Source organism: Caretta caretta, chromosome 9, assembly GCF_965140235.1.
Source record: "Caretta caretta isolate rCarCar2 chromosome 9, rCarCar1.hap1, whole genome shotgun sequence".
In the NCBI taxonomy this organism is placed as follows: Eukaryota; Metazoa; Chordata; order Testudines; family Cheloniidae; genus Caretta; species Caretta caretta.
Window position 1 is genome coordinate 5,943,123 of NC_134214.1, and position 14,487 is coordinate 5,957,609.

The window sequence follows — 14,487 nt, forward strand, 5'->3', positions numbered from 1 at the left end:
ATACGTAAAGCCCATAATGCTGTAGGTATCAGCATGTTGGAGGCATATGATTACAAAATGCTAGTCCCCAAAAGCAGCTAAGGCATAGTTCAATCCAATCTTCCAGCAGAGATAGAACTATCTTAACCAGGTGGTGGGGGCTGGCTACCATGTTTTCATCATGTTCCCCAGCACAATTGTTCCTACTGCATAGATGGTCTCTTAGTTTCTGAGTAGTGGGAGGAGGTATTAGTATTTATTTGAAACAAAAAGCTGGTATTAACCTAACTATAGCAGACCTGACAGTCTTCTGTAATACTGTACTTTGAAGATATAAAGTGCTGTGTGCTTATTACTAAATTATATTTATGGTCAACACCTATTCATAAATGAGCCAGTATAAAATTGTTCTAATTAATTGAAACACGAGAGAAATATAATTATTTCTAAATTACACATTGCTCTATTCAGCACCTAACTGTGTTGTAATTATACAATATATGCTTGCAGAATAAACCACTGAAGTCACTAACTTTGTGGTCAGATTATTACTAACTGCCTGCAGCAGGGTTTCTTGTTCCTTCCTCTGAAGCAGCTAATACTGGCCACTGTCAGTGACAGGACACCGATCTAGATGGATCACTGATCTGAACTAGTATGGCAATTTATATATTCAGCAGGGCTCTGTGCAGAGGCAGGGATTTGCCCATATGGAGCAGCTTGCAAGATTGGGGCCTAAGTTTACAACCCTGCTTGTAGTTAGTTATTTTTTGCCACATACAAATATCCGGTCCAAAGCTCCAGCTGTTCTAATGTGGGTCAGATTTTGCTCCTAATCAGCAGAAACTGTTTCCATTAACACTGATTACTTTAAAAAAATCAAATACAATAACTCAAAACAAAACATATTTTTGTAGAATATTCTATAACAAGAGTCTAAATGGAGGAGAGAGAAATTTAAAGCCAAAACAAATATTCCAAGTTAACACTTCTGTTTCTCAGTTGTCCTTCAGGATTTACCAATATTGGAAGAGTGCCCCAAATGAATAAACATCAATATTACCATTACCAATATTAGCAGTTTTAAAAGGAGATTTAGTAACAGGTATTTGTGCCCATTTCAATCCTCCTTTTCTATGGTCAGTTCACACATCAGGGATTTATATGTAACACCCGCCATCTGCAAAAAGAGCAAGGAAATTGTTCCAGCCAAAACAAGAACACAATTTCTACCACAAATAGACCAGATGTGTGAATCCTGTCTTTCTAACACTGTGAAACATCTACAACTGAAAATTAAAAATGAAAGGCCATTTGTCAGTTTGTTACTGAGACATAAAAATTCTGCGTTTGAGAAGAACATTGAGTGTGACTACTGTTAATGTATTGCAGCATGGGTGATGTGTAATATTGCACTCAGACCTGTGCAATATCTTGGCAAAATGAGCTGAACTAAGAATGAATGAATGGTTAAACACTGTCAGATTCTCCCAGTCATGCCTTGAATTCCATTTCAAATAAATGTCAAGAACTTGCAGAGTCTCTCATCCTAAATGATGTTAAGTGATATGTCTAACCTTGGTACGAAAGCACTTGAAGAAAGTTCAGGCTTGTGAGGGATTGGTGGGGAGGAGTTGAGTCAGGGAGAGAAATTCTGAATAGACTGAAGGTGTTAGTGTTAGATTTTGCTTTTAAAAAATAGGCATTAATACTGAAAATATTGATGCAGTATGAAGAAAGCAGGAAGAAATGAGATCAGTCCTCTTGTGTCAGGAAATCCTCCACATGTGAAACTGGATATTGTCAGTTGAGACCTTCCTAATGCTTGTAAGGTAAAGGAAAATGTTCTAGCAGATTGAATAGCTCTCAGACTGACTCTCACGAGTGGGTGAGTTCAGAGACCAAAAAACAGTGTCCTCACATTTGAGACCTACCAAATCATGTTTATAACATTCAGAACAGTAATCTCCCATTCTCTTACACAAGAGAGAGGAATTGGTGCCATACCATTGGATATATTCATCCTGTTAGGATTATGCACTCCTTCTTTTTTGTTTCATATTCTTATAAAAATAATCCATAAAAATCTTATTAAGGACACAGTTCACTGTACCCAATGATCCTCCAAGGTGGTAGAAAGAATTAAAAATAAACAAAAAATCCATGTTTATTTACAACTGGACCAAAAAAAATTGATTATTTCAGTAATGGATTTGATAGTTTTGTTCTAAAGATACTGTATCAAAGTTGAACTGTCAAACATCAAGATATTCTTCAAAAGGAACAATTTGTGACCAATCTAGAGGATGTTATAACCTAGGAAGGTAATCCCCAAAGGAGCAGGCTGGCTGTTTGGGGAAATGGTCACAAATGAGTTTGTTCAGATCAACAGTTGAATTCATGTACAGAGTACATCAATTAGTGCATGAAAGTTATACATTAATGTTTTATGAGAAGCTGGTAACAGTAGGGTCTGTTCCTAATTACTGTCACCATTGTGGAAATATTGAGTCAGTCATGGTCTTAAAAGATGTAAACACGAGGGAACCAAAGTTATTTAATGTAGTTCCAGACTTTGAACATGTAATTCCTCACAGAACTACTATACTGTGTTTCCTTTTCGATGTTTGTTCATCCTGCTATTTCCCCTGTTCCCTTGTACTAGCCATCTACCATATATACATTTTGGTTGCTGAAATGATAGCTCTTGTCATCTTACCTTTATTGTTTATAGTGTCTATAGCATTGTGTCCCTTGGGTTGTTCACTTTAGACTAGACCAGTGGTTCTCAGACTGTTGGTCAGGACCCCAAAGTGGTTTGTGACCCCATTTTAATGGGGTCACCACTACTGGTTTAGACTTTCTGGAGCCCGGGGTTGGAGCCCAAGCCCAAGCCCAAGCCCCACTGCCTGGGGCTGAAGCCCGAGGACTTCAGCCCTGGGCAGTGAGGCTCAGGTTACAGGCCCCCTGCCTGGTGCTGAAAGCCTTTGAGCTTTGGCCCCCGACCTGGGGTGGTGGGGCTTGGGTGAGCTCAAGCTTCAGTTCCTCCTCCTGGGGTCATGTAGTAATTTTTGTTATTGGAAGGTGATTGTGGTGCAATGAAGTTTGAGAACCCATGGACTAGACTTATTTGAGAATGCTTGTGAACTGCCTGACATACTGCTGCATGTATTCTTGTATGCTGATGTTTTAGACAAAGCAGACCATCCTCTTGCCCTTAGAAGCGAATCATCCTGCACTAAAATATTTTGGTATCTTTATGCTATTCTTCTTTGAATGTAGTGAGAGCTTTTATCTAATATACGTGAAGCAACTGTAAATATATTGTCTGCATGTCACGTGTAAAATTGGATTTTCTGCCTTTCAGGACAAGACCCTGATTAATATGGAAAACACTATCAGTCTGACCCTGTTATGAAACTTTATTTTTTATTGATATGGATAGGTTTTTATCTTTCACAAAGAACTTAGTTTCCAAAGAACATTTCCTTTTTGCTAAAGTCCCACATGATCTTCCCAGAAAACTGACCTATTTTTAGCAACCTACAAGATCCTGTTGTACGGCAGATTTATGAGAACAGCAATTCTAATCCATGAAAGGTCAACCTGAATAAAAGTAATTCCCATTCCAAAGTACAGTAGTCCATATTTAACTAATACATTCACTCTCAATAATTGTTGAGCAGATGCTCTTTGATCTCTTGTAGAAGAATTGATGAGTAGTGAAACTTCACTAATTTATATCAGTGACTGTATTTATTACATATTATTGAATTTTGTCAAATAAGGAAGTGAACAAACATTAAATTAGGTAGAGATAATGCATTATAAAATATATTTTGTTTGCTTAATTTGACTATTGTCAATTAATAAATGAAACTATTGTATTAGTAGAAGTATTACAGTCTGTCTTGTAAAAATATTGAGGTCTCAGTAATAACAAGGCCTTCCTAAAACACTTTGGCATTAAAAGTTTTGCTGAGAAATGGGGAGCCAGCTGTTTGTGTGAATTTTGTGATGTGCAGATTAGAGGTGACAATGAAATTTCTGCAGTCTCTGTTTCTTTAGTGCTACTTCCACTTTATTTTTATGTCCTCTTCAGCAGAAGAAGAATATATGAGATTTTAGGACACTTTTTTCCCCCAATAAAATCCCTTAGCCTTTGTCTGTGTTCTTATACATACACACTTTTCCCTTTTTGAAATGTACCATGAAGTGCTATGCTGCAAATCAACTTTAATACGTGTATGACCAGTCACTTCATTGTTCTTTATAACTCTTCTCTCCTGTTTTTGCTAGAGCTATTCTCTTCACTTAGGGATTTTGTTTTGTTAAATTGTTTCCGAATAGGACTACTGTATTGCCTAAATGATTTATTGGTCTGATTGTTCCAGACGGGGGAGGGTAGTTTTCAGAGGAATCTGCCAATTAGACTAATGACGCCACCATACAAAATGCAAAATTCCACTTAATTGACAAAGCTAAGAAGGTGGGGGCACTGAGCTGGCTTGGATTAACTGGAATTTTAAATTAAGAGGTATTGTATGTACATTTGTTGGACCTTCATAATTTGCCCGTGAAACACTTAATTTGCAGTTTTCACATTCACAAATGGTCATTTTGATTTTCTGCTATAACCTTTCCTCTGTCAGGCTCTTGAGGTGCTTGGTCCAATTAAGCAGTTCCTATTTTACAGTCATCTTGGACTCTTCTTGTGGCAGTGCCTTTCTCCCCTCGCAATATATGATGTCTTTCTGCTCTTGCCTAGGCTCTTTCTAGACTTTCTGTAAAGCAAGCCTGGAGCAGAGGATGGCAAACTGGTGACTTCCATTTGAGTAAAACTGCTGCTGCCCCATTAACTAATCTTTAATTAATCAGGCCTTCTTTTGATGATTTAGAGTCCATGCTTCTACCTCAACTCAATTATGTTCTGAAGATCTTGTAAAAATAAATCCAGTTGATCAGATTTCTATTGAATTCCTACTGTGCTGAGATATATAGAGTTGTAAAAGTTACACTAAATTTAGGCAAGCCTTGTTTGAAAAATGTGAAGCCTTTGCTTTACACATGCTTTGGTGGCTCTGTTATGCTAATTTATATACAATTTACTAACATTGAATGTATTTTGCAAGATTCCTTATTCTTCACACTTAATCGTGCTTTTGCAATGACTTCTTCCTTCAGAAAATACGGAAACAAAGCTCTTCAGAACATCAGTATTCTGTACTGTTTATTCATATGCTTGTGATCTGAACAACAAAATAAAGCCTGTTTTGATTTGTTTTAAATGCTGGTTAGTAAAATTCAAATGCAACCAAAATCAATCGAGACTTCTTATGTCAGTTGTCAAACTCATTCTTGCCTGGCCTCTTCTGCCAGAAAATGAGACTTGTTAATTGAGAGAGCTGTTTCCTTTTTAAAATGGTTAATAAAATCTTCTTGACAGCACATCTGTGTGAAGGAGGGAAAGAAATAAATGTGTGTTGGAAGGAGTTGAGTATGTGATTGAGATAATGACAGTGGGATCGGTGGCGGTGGTGGGTTTGCCCAAGAAACATGAACAAAGTCTTAAACCTTGTAGGTGACATTGATTTTGTAGTAATTATTTGAAGGAACTAGAGTGGACATAAGCTATTTTAGCTCCTGGAATGAGTGGATATTTAAACAGGTATCATGTTTGTATATCTTTTAATTATACTCTGCGCCTATTTCTTGTTTGAACTTTTTTAATAATTGGAGGCAACTTGACCTTCCTTTCTTTTCATATGTTATGAATGTCACAGTGCAGTTGTGCTTTAGCATATGGCAAATTTGTGTATCTAAAATATTTTTAGTGTACTGCAGATTTTAGTGATTTCTAATAACATAATTGGCTATCCTCAATGCCCAGTTTATGGTATTTTTCTGTTGTGTTGAGATACTTTATTTGTTTGGAAATAGCTTTTCTCATGTTACGTTTTAGTACAGTATTGGAGCAGAAGGGTTCCCAATGGGGATGTGATAGTTTTGGGTAATACAGAGTCTTATGTATCTGTAGCAGTTATATAGTTTTTGCCAAGTTTTCTTTCTTGTTTGCTATCATTTTTCAAAAAGGAATGCTACCGTGAATCAGACAAACTGTGGGAGAAAAGAACAAGAACTTTTGGAAAGGGAAATGTCTAGAGCAGGGGATCCCAAAATGTGGTTCTTGTAATCATTGGTGGTACATGAGCTTGATGTTCCATCATTCATTTCACAGCAATTTTTGAGAAGGTGGTACGGGCACCAATAAAGTTTGGGAGCTGCTGGACTAGAGCATCACTGGGAGAGGTCTTGTGCTGAGTCTGATTGCTTATGGCATAAAGACTTTTTGAAATTGTATGCTATGACGGTGCAAGAAGCATAGAGAAGTTTATTTGATTCCATTAGCATCTACAAATGCTTGAACATCTGAACTGTTCCAGGTGTTGAAGAGCATGGTTAATCCAGGATGTATCCACTTGGGTACAGAGTCAACTATTGCATACAATGAGATGTGCTCAAGCTAGTTCAGTCTGATTTTAAGGAATCTTAGCTGTGAATTCTCTCGCCCTTGGTAGTAGAACCATGGATGGAGAGAGTGATGGAAGAAGGAAGGCAGGGACAAATAAGGAGTCTTTCCTGCTTGAGTTTCAGCCTGGTTTTGGAGGGGCTGGAAAAACTTTGAGCAACAACCTGTGAATTGGACCTGTTCCTCACTGTAGAGGCAGCTGTTCCATTATTGTCAATTCCGTTTGAGAAAGTAGGGTGCCAACATCTCTTACTTGACATCTGCTCAAGAATTTGTTTCTTGACTGAAAGAATGTCAGTTACCACCCTGTATTGAATCTCCCAGCTGAGATGGCGGGGGAAGGAGGAATGTTATTGATAAAGTTAAATAGTAGTAATTCTCACAGTAGCTGGAGTCTTCCAGTTTTGTAAACCGCAATCAGTCTAGCTTTAGTCCTGGATATGATGCAAACAGTGCACTGGTTGCCTTGCTGGTTGATCTTTCTCATAGTGGATAACCGGATGTCTTTGCAGATTATATTAGGTCTATCAGCATATTTTGATACGATTGAAGACAAGCCTACAGGAATGGATGGAGTTGCTAATTTGTGACTCCTATCTTTCCTGACATGTTTATCCCAAAGATTCACTTGCAAGCCTCTTCAGGGTTCTACTTCGTTGCCCCAGCTGCCCAATGAGAGGCTGTTAGGGAGAGACTTGTGGGGTGTGTGATACCCCTAGCATTGTTTCAGTTTTATTGGATCAGGATGTGTATTTGAGTGATTCACTCAATGTCTGATCAAGATTAGGATTTAATATGACTGATATCATAGCTCTCCGATATTCAACCTAGTTTAAACTAAGGTTATGCTTTTAGACTATGGGAAGCAGCTGAAGGAAAGGGCAGCAGTTATTCCATTATTCCATCTCCTTTGATTATGTGAGTGTGTGTCTGCCATTTGTCACTTAAGTTCACAGTCTTGGTGTTTTAATTGTATGTCAAGCTAGCAGATTTGTCATGACTTTTCTTTTTCTCCCATCTGCACATCATGAAGGCTGCAACATTTTAGATCTATTGTGGCCTTTGCTACAGTTAGCCGTAATCATACCTTGAGATTGGATTACTGAAATGCACTCTACATGACGTTCTACCTGAAGACCATTCTAAAACTTCAGCTTGCACAGAATGTAGTGACCTACTTAAATAGCAGTGCTTCCTTCGGAGGCAGGGGATGAGGGGGCACTTTACTCCTGGACTCTATGACCTGAACTGGCTTCCAGTTTTTCTGGGTACAATTTAAGTAATGGTTTAGATGTATAAAACTCTAATGAGTTGGGTCCTGTCTACCTTAGAAGCCATCTCTCATCATAAGAGATGCACAGTTGAGATAAGCAGAGGCACACAGGCTAAACAACCTCCAGGTTCAGCCCGGAAGAATCTGATGGCAGGGGATTTTCAGTAAGGGGGGCCCCTCTACTTTGAAAGTGACCTTCACGACACATTGCGAGGCCTATCTGATTTGCCAGGCTTTCAAGAATAGACTGCATTGTTGGGTGGGTTCTGTGAAGGCTAAAGAAATAGGAACTGTTGGCCCTAATGTGGATAAAAAAGTTGCTATGGTTCAGTTTACCTTGTAAGCTTCGTATTCCTTCTTTTAACCTTAGTGTGACGTGACTTTAGGGTGGGCATGGTTTATAATTCACAATTAATACATAAAATGATGTTAAATTTGTTTTTTCTCATGCACAATAATAGTTTGGGCTGACTAGAGAGCTCTGCTTTGGTAAATGTTTGCCCTTGTTTGGACATTGAAGAGGTGAAATGTCATGCAGTTTGTTAAACAGGCAGGTTCTCTAAAGGAAATTAGGACTGACACTAAACAACCTCTCTTGCCTTTGGTAATACATATACATTATTGTTAAGAGTTAGGGTGTATAAGGAAGCCATATGTTCTGGGCTATGTCCTTTGGTCTTTATAAACACAAGATTTTCCTTTTTCCCCCTTAAAAACAAAAAACCAAACAACCCCAGAAACTGTAACTACGGTATGCATCCGATGAAGTGAGCTGTAGCTCACGAAAGCTCATGCTCAAATAAATTGGTTAGTCTCTAAGGTGCCACAAGTACTCCTTTTCTTTTTGTAACTACATGATTTGTCATAACACACCTTTTACAGACTTGATGCTGGTGACCATTATTATATTATATTTATAGCACCCACAATGTGCAAAGATACAATTCCTGACCCAAAGAACTCAGTCAAAGGTCATTTGGTGATTGTTTCTCTCTTCTTTTCTTTTTTTTTTCCCCTTCCTCCAGATTTGTCACGGAACAGACTCTCGGAGCTTCCTGCAGAAGCTTGTCATTTTGTTTCCCTTGAGAGCCTTAACTTGTACCAGAACTGCATTCGTTATATCCCAGAGGCCATCCTGAACCTACAGTCTTTAACATTTCTAAATATCAGGTACCATCACATTTAAATCTTGATTTTAATATCCATGTTATAGATTCTTGCAACCTTTGGAGCATTAGAAGATAACACATACCTAGTATATAACCTGTGTGTCTTGATATTACATGCCATCAGATTCACCAGTCTGGACCAGTCTCTACCAATTACCTCAATGAGGAGACATCAGATAGTAGTAATCTTAATTTTTGGCACTTCTGGATTCATGTTAACTACCTGAAATCTTCTTGTGCTTGCTTGCTTCAAATCTTGGCAGCCACTGCTCCTTCTTTGTGATTTCAAACATATCCCATCTGGCCAGTATTGTAGATTTGAGGGCATAGGAAAGATAAATTGCCTACTTGTCCTCATTAACTAGTCTGGATTCCTTTTGCTCTCTCTCCATTTTATTTTTTTATGCAGGTCTGTAATGTGAAAGGATTTGTTTTTTGTTTTCTCTTCTTTCCTATGGGATCTTTAAATGACAGCTCTTGAGGTTCTGGATGATAAATTAAGTTTTCTGGGTACTATAAGTAATGAAAGAGGAAAGATGATCTCGTGGACAAAGCACGGGATTGGGACTCAGGAGATCTGAATTCTGTTCCCAGCTCTACCACAGGCTTACTGTGTGATCTTGAGCAAGTCACTGCACCTTTGTGCTTCACTTTCCTCATCTATAAAATGGTGACATCTACCTCATAAGGGTATTGATTGATTGATTAATGTTTGTAAAGTGCTTTGAGATTTTCTGGTGGAAAGTTCTATAGAAATGAAAGGGTATTTACTATTATTAGCACTAGTGGTACAAACACCAGCACCTGTTCATTACATGTTCTTCTTTCTCCTATTGCTGTGTGAAAGACCCATGTAAATGGCTAAAAGCCTGGCTGTGTGGGGGAAATGGTAAAAATAACTATACTCAAAGTCTTGTAAAAAGAAAAGGAGACTTGTGGCACCTTAGAGACTAACCAATTTATTTGAGCATAAGCTTTCGTGAGCTACAGCTCACTTCATCGGATGCATACTGTGGAAAGTGTAGAAGATCTTTTTATATACACACAACGCATGAAAAAATACCTCCTCCCACCCCATTCTCCTGCCGGTAATAGCTTATCTAAAGTGATCACTCTCCTTACAATGTGTATGATAATCAAGTGGGGCCATTTCCAGCACAAATCCAGGTTTTCTCACTCCACCCCGCCCCGCCCCTCACCACACACACAAACCCACTCTCCTGCTGGTAATAGCTTATCTAAAGTGACCACTCTCCTTACAATGTGTATGATAATCAAGGTGGGCCATTTCCAGCGCAAATCCAGGGTTTAACAAGAACATCGGGGGGGGGGGGGGGTAGGAAAAAACAAGACAACATACTAATCCACAGAGACCTCCCTACCAACACTACAAAAAGAAGGATTCTAGGTGGACTCCTTCTGAAGGTCGAAACAGCAGACTGGACTTCTACATAGAGTGCTTCCACCGACGTGCACGGGCTGAAATTGTGGAAAAGCAACATCACTTGCCCCTCAACCTCAGCCGTGCGGAACACAATGCCATCCACAGCCTCAGAAACAATTCTGACATCATAATCAAAAAGGCTGACAAAGGAGGTGCTGTTGTCATCATGAATAGGTCGGAATATGAACAAGGGGCTGCTCGGCAGCTCTCCAACACCACTTTCTACAAGCCATTACCCTCTGATCCCACTGAGAGTTACCAAAAGAAACTACAGCATTTGCTCAAGAAACTCCCTGAAAAAACACAAGATCAAATCCGCACAGACACACCTCTGGAACCCCGACCTGGGATATTTTATCTACTACCCAAGATCCATAAACCTGGAAATCCTGGATGCCCCATCATCTCAGGCATTGGCACCCTGACAGCAGGATTGTCTGGCTATGTAGACTCCCTCCTCAGGCCCTACGCTACCAGCACTCCCAGCTACCTTCGAGACACCACTGACTTCCTGAGGAAACTACAATCCATTGGTGATCTTCCTGATAACACCATCCTGGCCACTATGGATTTAGAAGCCCTCTACACCAACATTCCACACAAAGATGGACTACAAGCCGTCAGGAACACTATCCCCGATAATGTCACGGCTAACCTGGTGGCTGAACTTTGTGACTTTGTCCTTACCCATAACTACTTTACATTTGGGGACAATGTATTCCTTCAGATCAGCGGCACTGCTATGGGTACCTGCATGGCCCCACAGTATGCTAACATTTTTCTGGATGACTTAGAACAACGCTTCCTCAGCTCTCGTCTCCTAACGCCCCGATTCTACTTGTGCTATATTGATGACATCTTCATCATCTGGACCCACGGAAAAGAAGCCCTTGAGGAATTCCACCATGATTTCAACAATTTCCATCCCACCATCAACCTCAGCCTGGACCAGTCCACACAAGAGATCCACTTCCTGGACACTACAGTGCTAATAAACGATGGTCACATAAACACCACCCTATACCGGAAACCTACTGACCGCTATTCCTACCTACATGCCTTCAGCTTTCACCCTGACCACACCACACGATCCATCGTCTACAGCCAAGTTCTGCGATACAACCGCATTTGCTCCAACCCCTCAGACAGAGACAAACACCTACAAGAACTCTATCAAGCATTCTTACAACTACAATACCCACCTGCGGAAGTGAAGAAACAGATTGATAGAGCCAGAAGAGTTCCCAGAAGTCTCCTACTACAGGACAGGTCTAACAAAGAAAATAACAGAACGCCACTAGCGGTCACCTTCAGCCCCCAACTAAAACCCCTCCAACGCATTATTAAGGATCTACAACCTATCCTGAAGGATGACCCAACACTCTCACAAATCCTGGGAGACAGGCCAGTCCTTGCCTACAGACAGCCCCCCAACCTGAAGCAAATACTCACCAGCAACCACATACCACACAACAGAACCACTAACCCAGGAACCTATCCTTGCAACAAAACCCTTTGCCAACTGTGCCCACATATCTATTCAGGGGACACCATCACAGGGCCTAATAACATCAGCCACACTATCAGAGGCTCGTTCACCTGCACATCCACCAATGTGATATATGCCATCATGTGCCAGCAATGCCCCTCTGCCATGTACATTGGTCAAACTGTACAGTCTCTACGTAAAAGAATAAATGGACACAAATCAGATGTCAAGAATTATAACATTCATAAACCAGTCGGAGAACACTTCAATCTCTCTGGTCACGCGATTACAGACATGAAAGTTGTGATATTACAACAAAAAAACTTCAGATCCGGACTCCAGCGAGAAACTGTTGAATTGGAATTCATTTGCAAATTTGATACAATTAACTTAGGCTTGAATAGAGACTGGGAGTGGCTAAGTCATTTCGCAAGGTAACCTATTTCCCCTTGTTTTTTCCTGCCCCCCCCCCCCCCCCCCCCCCCGAAGATGTTCTTGTTAAACCCTGGATTTGTGCTGGAAATGGCCCACCTTGATTATCATACACATTGTAAGGAGAGTGGTCACTTTAGATAAGCTGTTACCAGCAGGAGAGTGGGTTTGGGGGGGGGGGGGGGAGAACCTGGATTTGTGCTGAAAGTGGCCCAACTTGATTATCATACATATTGTAAGGAGAGTGATCACTTTAGATAAGCTATTACCAGCAGGAGAGTGGGGTGTTAGGAGGTATTTTTTCATGCTTTGTGTGTATATAAAAAGATCTTCTACACTTTCCACAGTATGCATCCGATGAAGTGAGCTGTAGCTCACGAAAGCTTATGCTCAAATAAATTGGTTAGTCTCTAAGGTGCCACAAGTACTCCTTTTCTTTTTGCGAATACAGACTAACACGGCTGTTACTCTGAAACCAAGAAAGAGAAGTATTTAATTGCAACTTCTAATAAAGTACAGGGAATTTTCCTTTGAGTACATTGCTCTGGTAGCTTTTAAACAGTTTTTTACAAAACATAAATACATATGTCTACCTGTAATAAAAATTAATTTCCTGACCTGTAATATAACCGTGTTGTAGCCTATTATTGAAGTTCAACTCTATACTGCAACCTGCATTATTAAAACCAATGTTTTAAGAGGTATGCAGAACCCCTGTTCACAAACTAGTAATGGTACTAGTTAAGAAAAAACAAAAACATTTTGCATTATATCTGGTGTTACCCCTTTGCCAATTACTTTTTGCTTATCTTCCTTTTTTGCTTTATGATGTGCATTGTAGGAATAGGATGTGAGTCAGAGATGGATTTCCTATTGCTGTGATCTCCAACAGGTGTATTTCAAATTATTATCCCTTGATACCAGCTGACATTAGTTCATGTACTGCTCAGGAGTAGGATTTTGTAGTGGGAAATTTAGACTCCACACACTAGAAGAACAATGCCATATTTTAATAAACTTGAGTTTAATATCTTGTTAAAATCTCCTTAAGGTAACATTAACTTTTCGCTAGTTTTCTAGTCATTTTCCAGTCTGATTGCTTCCGTTTACAAATAAATCATAGTATTCTCATTTTATAAACCAACCTTTTCCTGTCTGATTCATTCACTGAGGTTGCAGTCCAGTTACATGACCTCATGTTTGCTTTGATGGTCATAAATTGTGATGTGTCAAATACTGCATTGTAACATGTCCAAATTCATTGTGACAAGGATTTCTTAAATGTTTATCACCATGATAATTGGCCCTATTACAAATTAAATAATTAAAACACACACTTAACATTTCTACTGAGCAAGTAATATGCTGATTCTACCCTACGCTGTTCCCCACATGCTAATGCGCAGTAAAAAAATAAGAAAATGGTATCTGCATGATGCATAAATATGACGAGACTCTGAAAGAGGAAGTAAGCTCCAGAGCCTAAAAGTCTCCTACAAAAATGCCCTATCTCCCCATCTGCCAGGAGTAGTACCAGATTCAGAGCTTCTGTTTACAACACATCTTGGTAAAGCAAAGGATAAGAAAGATGTGTAAAGAAGAAACTGCGAGCTACCAGCTCACCTATAAATGTGTGTCGAAACTGACTTGGATGCTCTTACATCCTGTCAAAATAGAGTACGTGATTTGGGGATTCTCTTATGTTGTGTTAAAATTGGTAAATGGTCTCTTCCCGTATTCTGACTTTTTTTTTTTTCCTACCCAAAAGTCGAAACCAGCTTTCAACATTGCCAGTACACATGTGTAGTCTACCATTGAAAGTTTTGATAGCAAGTAATAATAAGTTGGTCTCACTACCTGAAGAAATTGGACAGCTCAGACACCTGACAGAGCTTGTGAGTATATACTTATTGTTAATAATTGCTGTTCAGTCCTTAATTTATAAATCATTTGCTCTAGTGGGTTTAAATTTCATTGAGATGAAATAGCTTTATTCAACTGAGGGAGGAAGGATGGTCCAGTGATTAGGATACTAGTCCAGGACTCATGAGACCAGGTTCAATTCCTTGATGTGCCACAGACTTCCTGTGTGACTTTGGGCAAGTCTCTCTGTGCCTCAGTTCCCCATCTGTAACATGGGGATAATAGTACTGCCCTGGCTCACTAGGGTGT

The 14,487-nt window shown here is 39.6% G+C and overlaps 1 protein-coding gene across 16 annotated transcripts in view; it reads left to right on the top strand.

Moving 5' to 3' along the window:
• The window catches only part of LRCH3 (leucine rich repeats and calponin homology domain containing 3), a 121,365-nt gene that overhangs the window by 27,041 nt on the left and 79,837 nt on the right, over positions 1-14,487 (top strand). For all 16 annotated transcript variants that reach the window (XM_075132065.1, XM_075132066.1, XM_075132068.1 and 13 more), the window contains exons 2-3: positions 8,807-8,951; positions 14,084-14,210. In XM_075132065.1, coding sequence (XP_074988166.1) covers positions 8,807-8,951; positions 14,084-14,210 — 272 coding nt within the window. The remainder of the gene's footprint in view (positions 1-8,806; positions 8,952-14,083; positions 14,211-14,487) is intronic.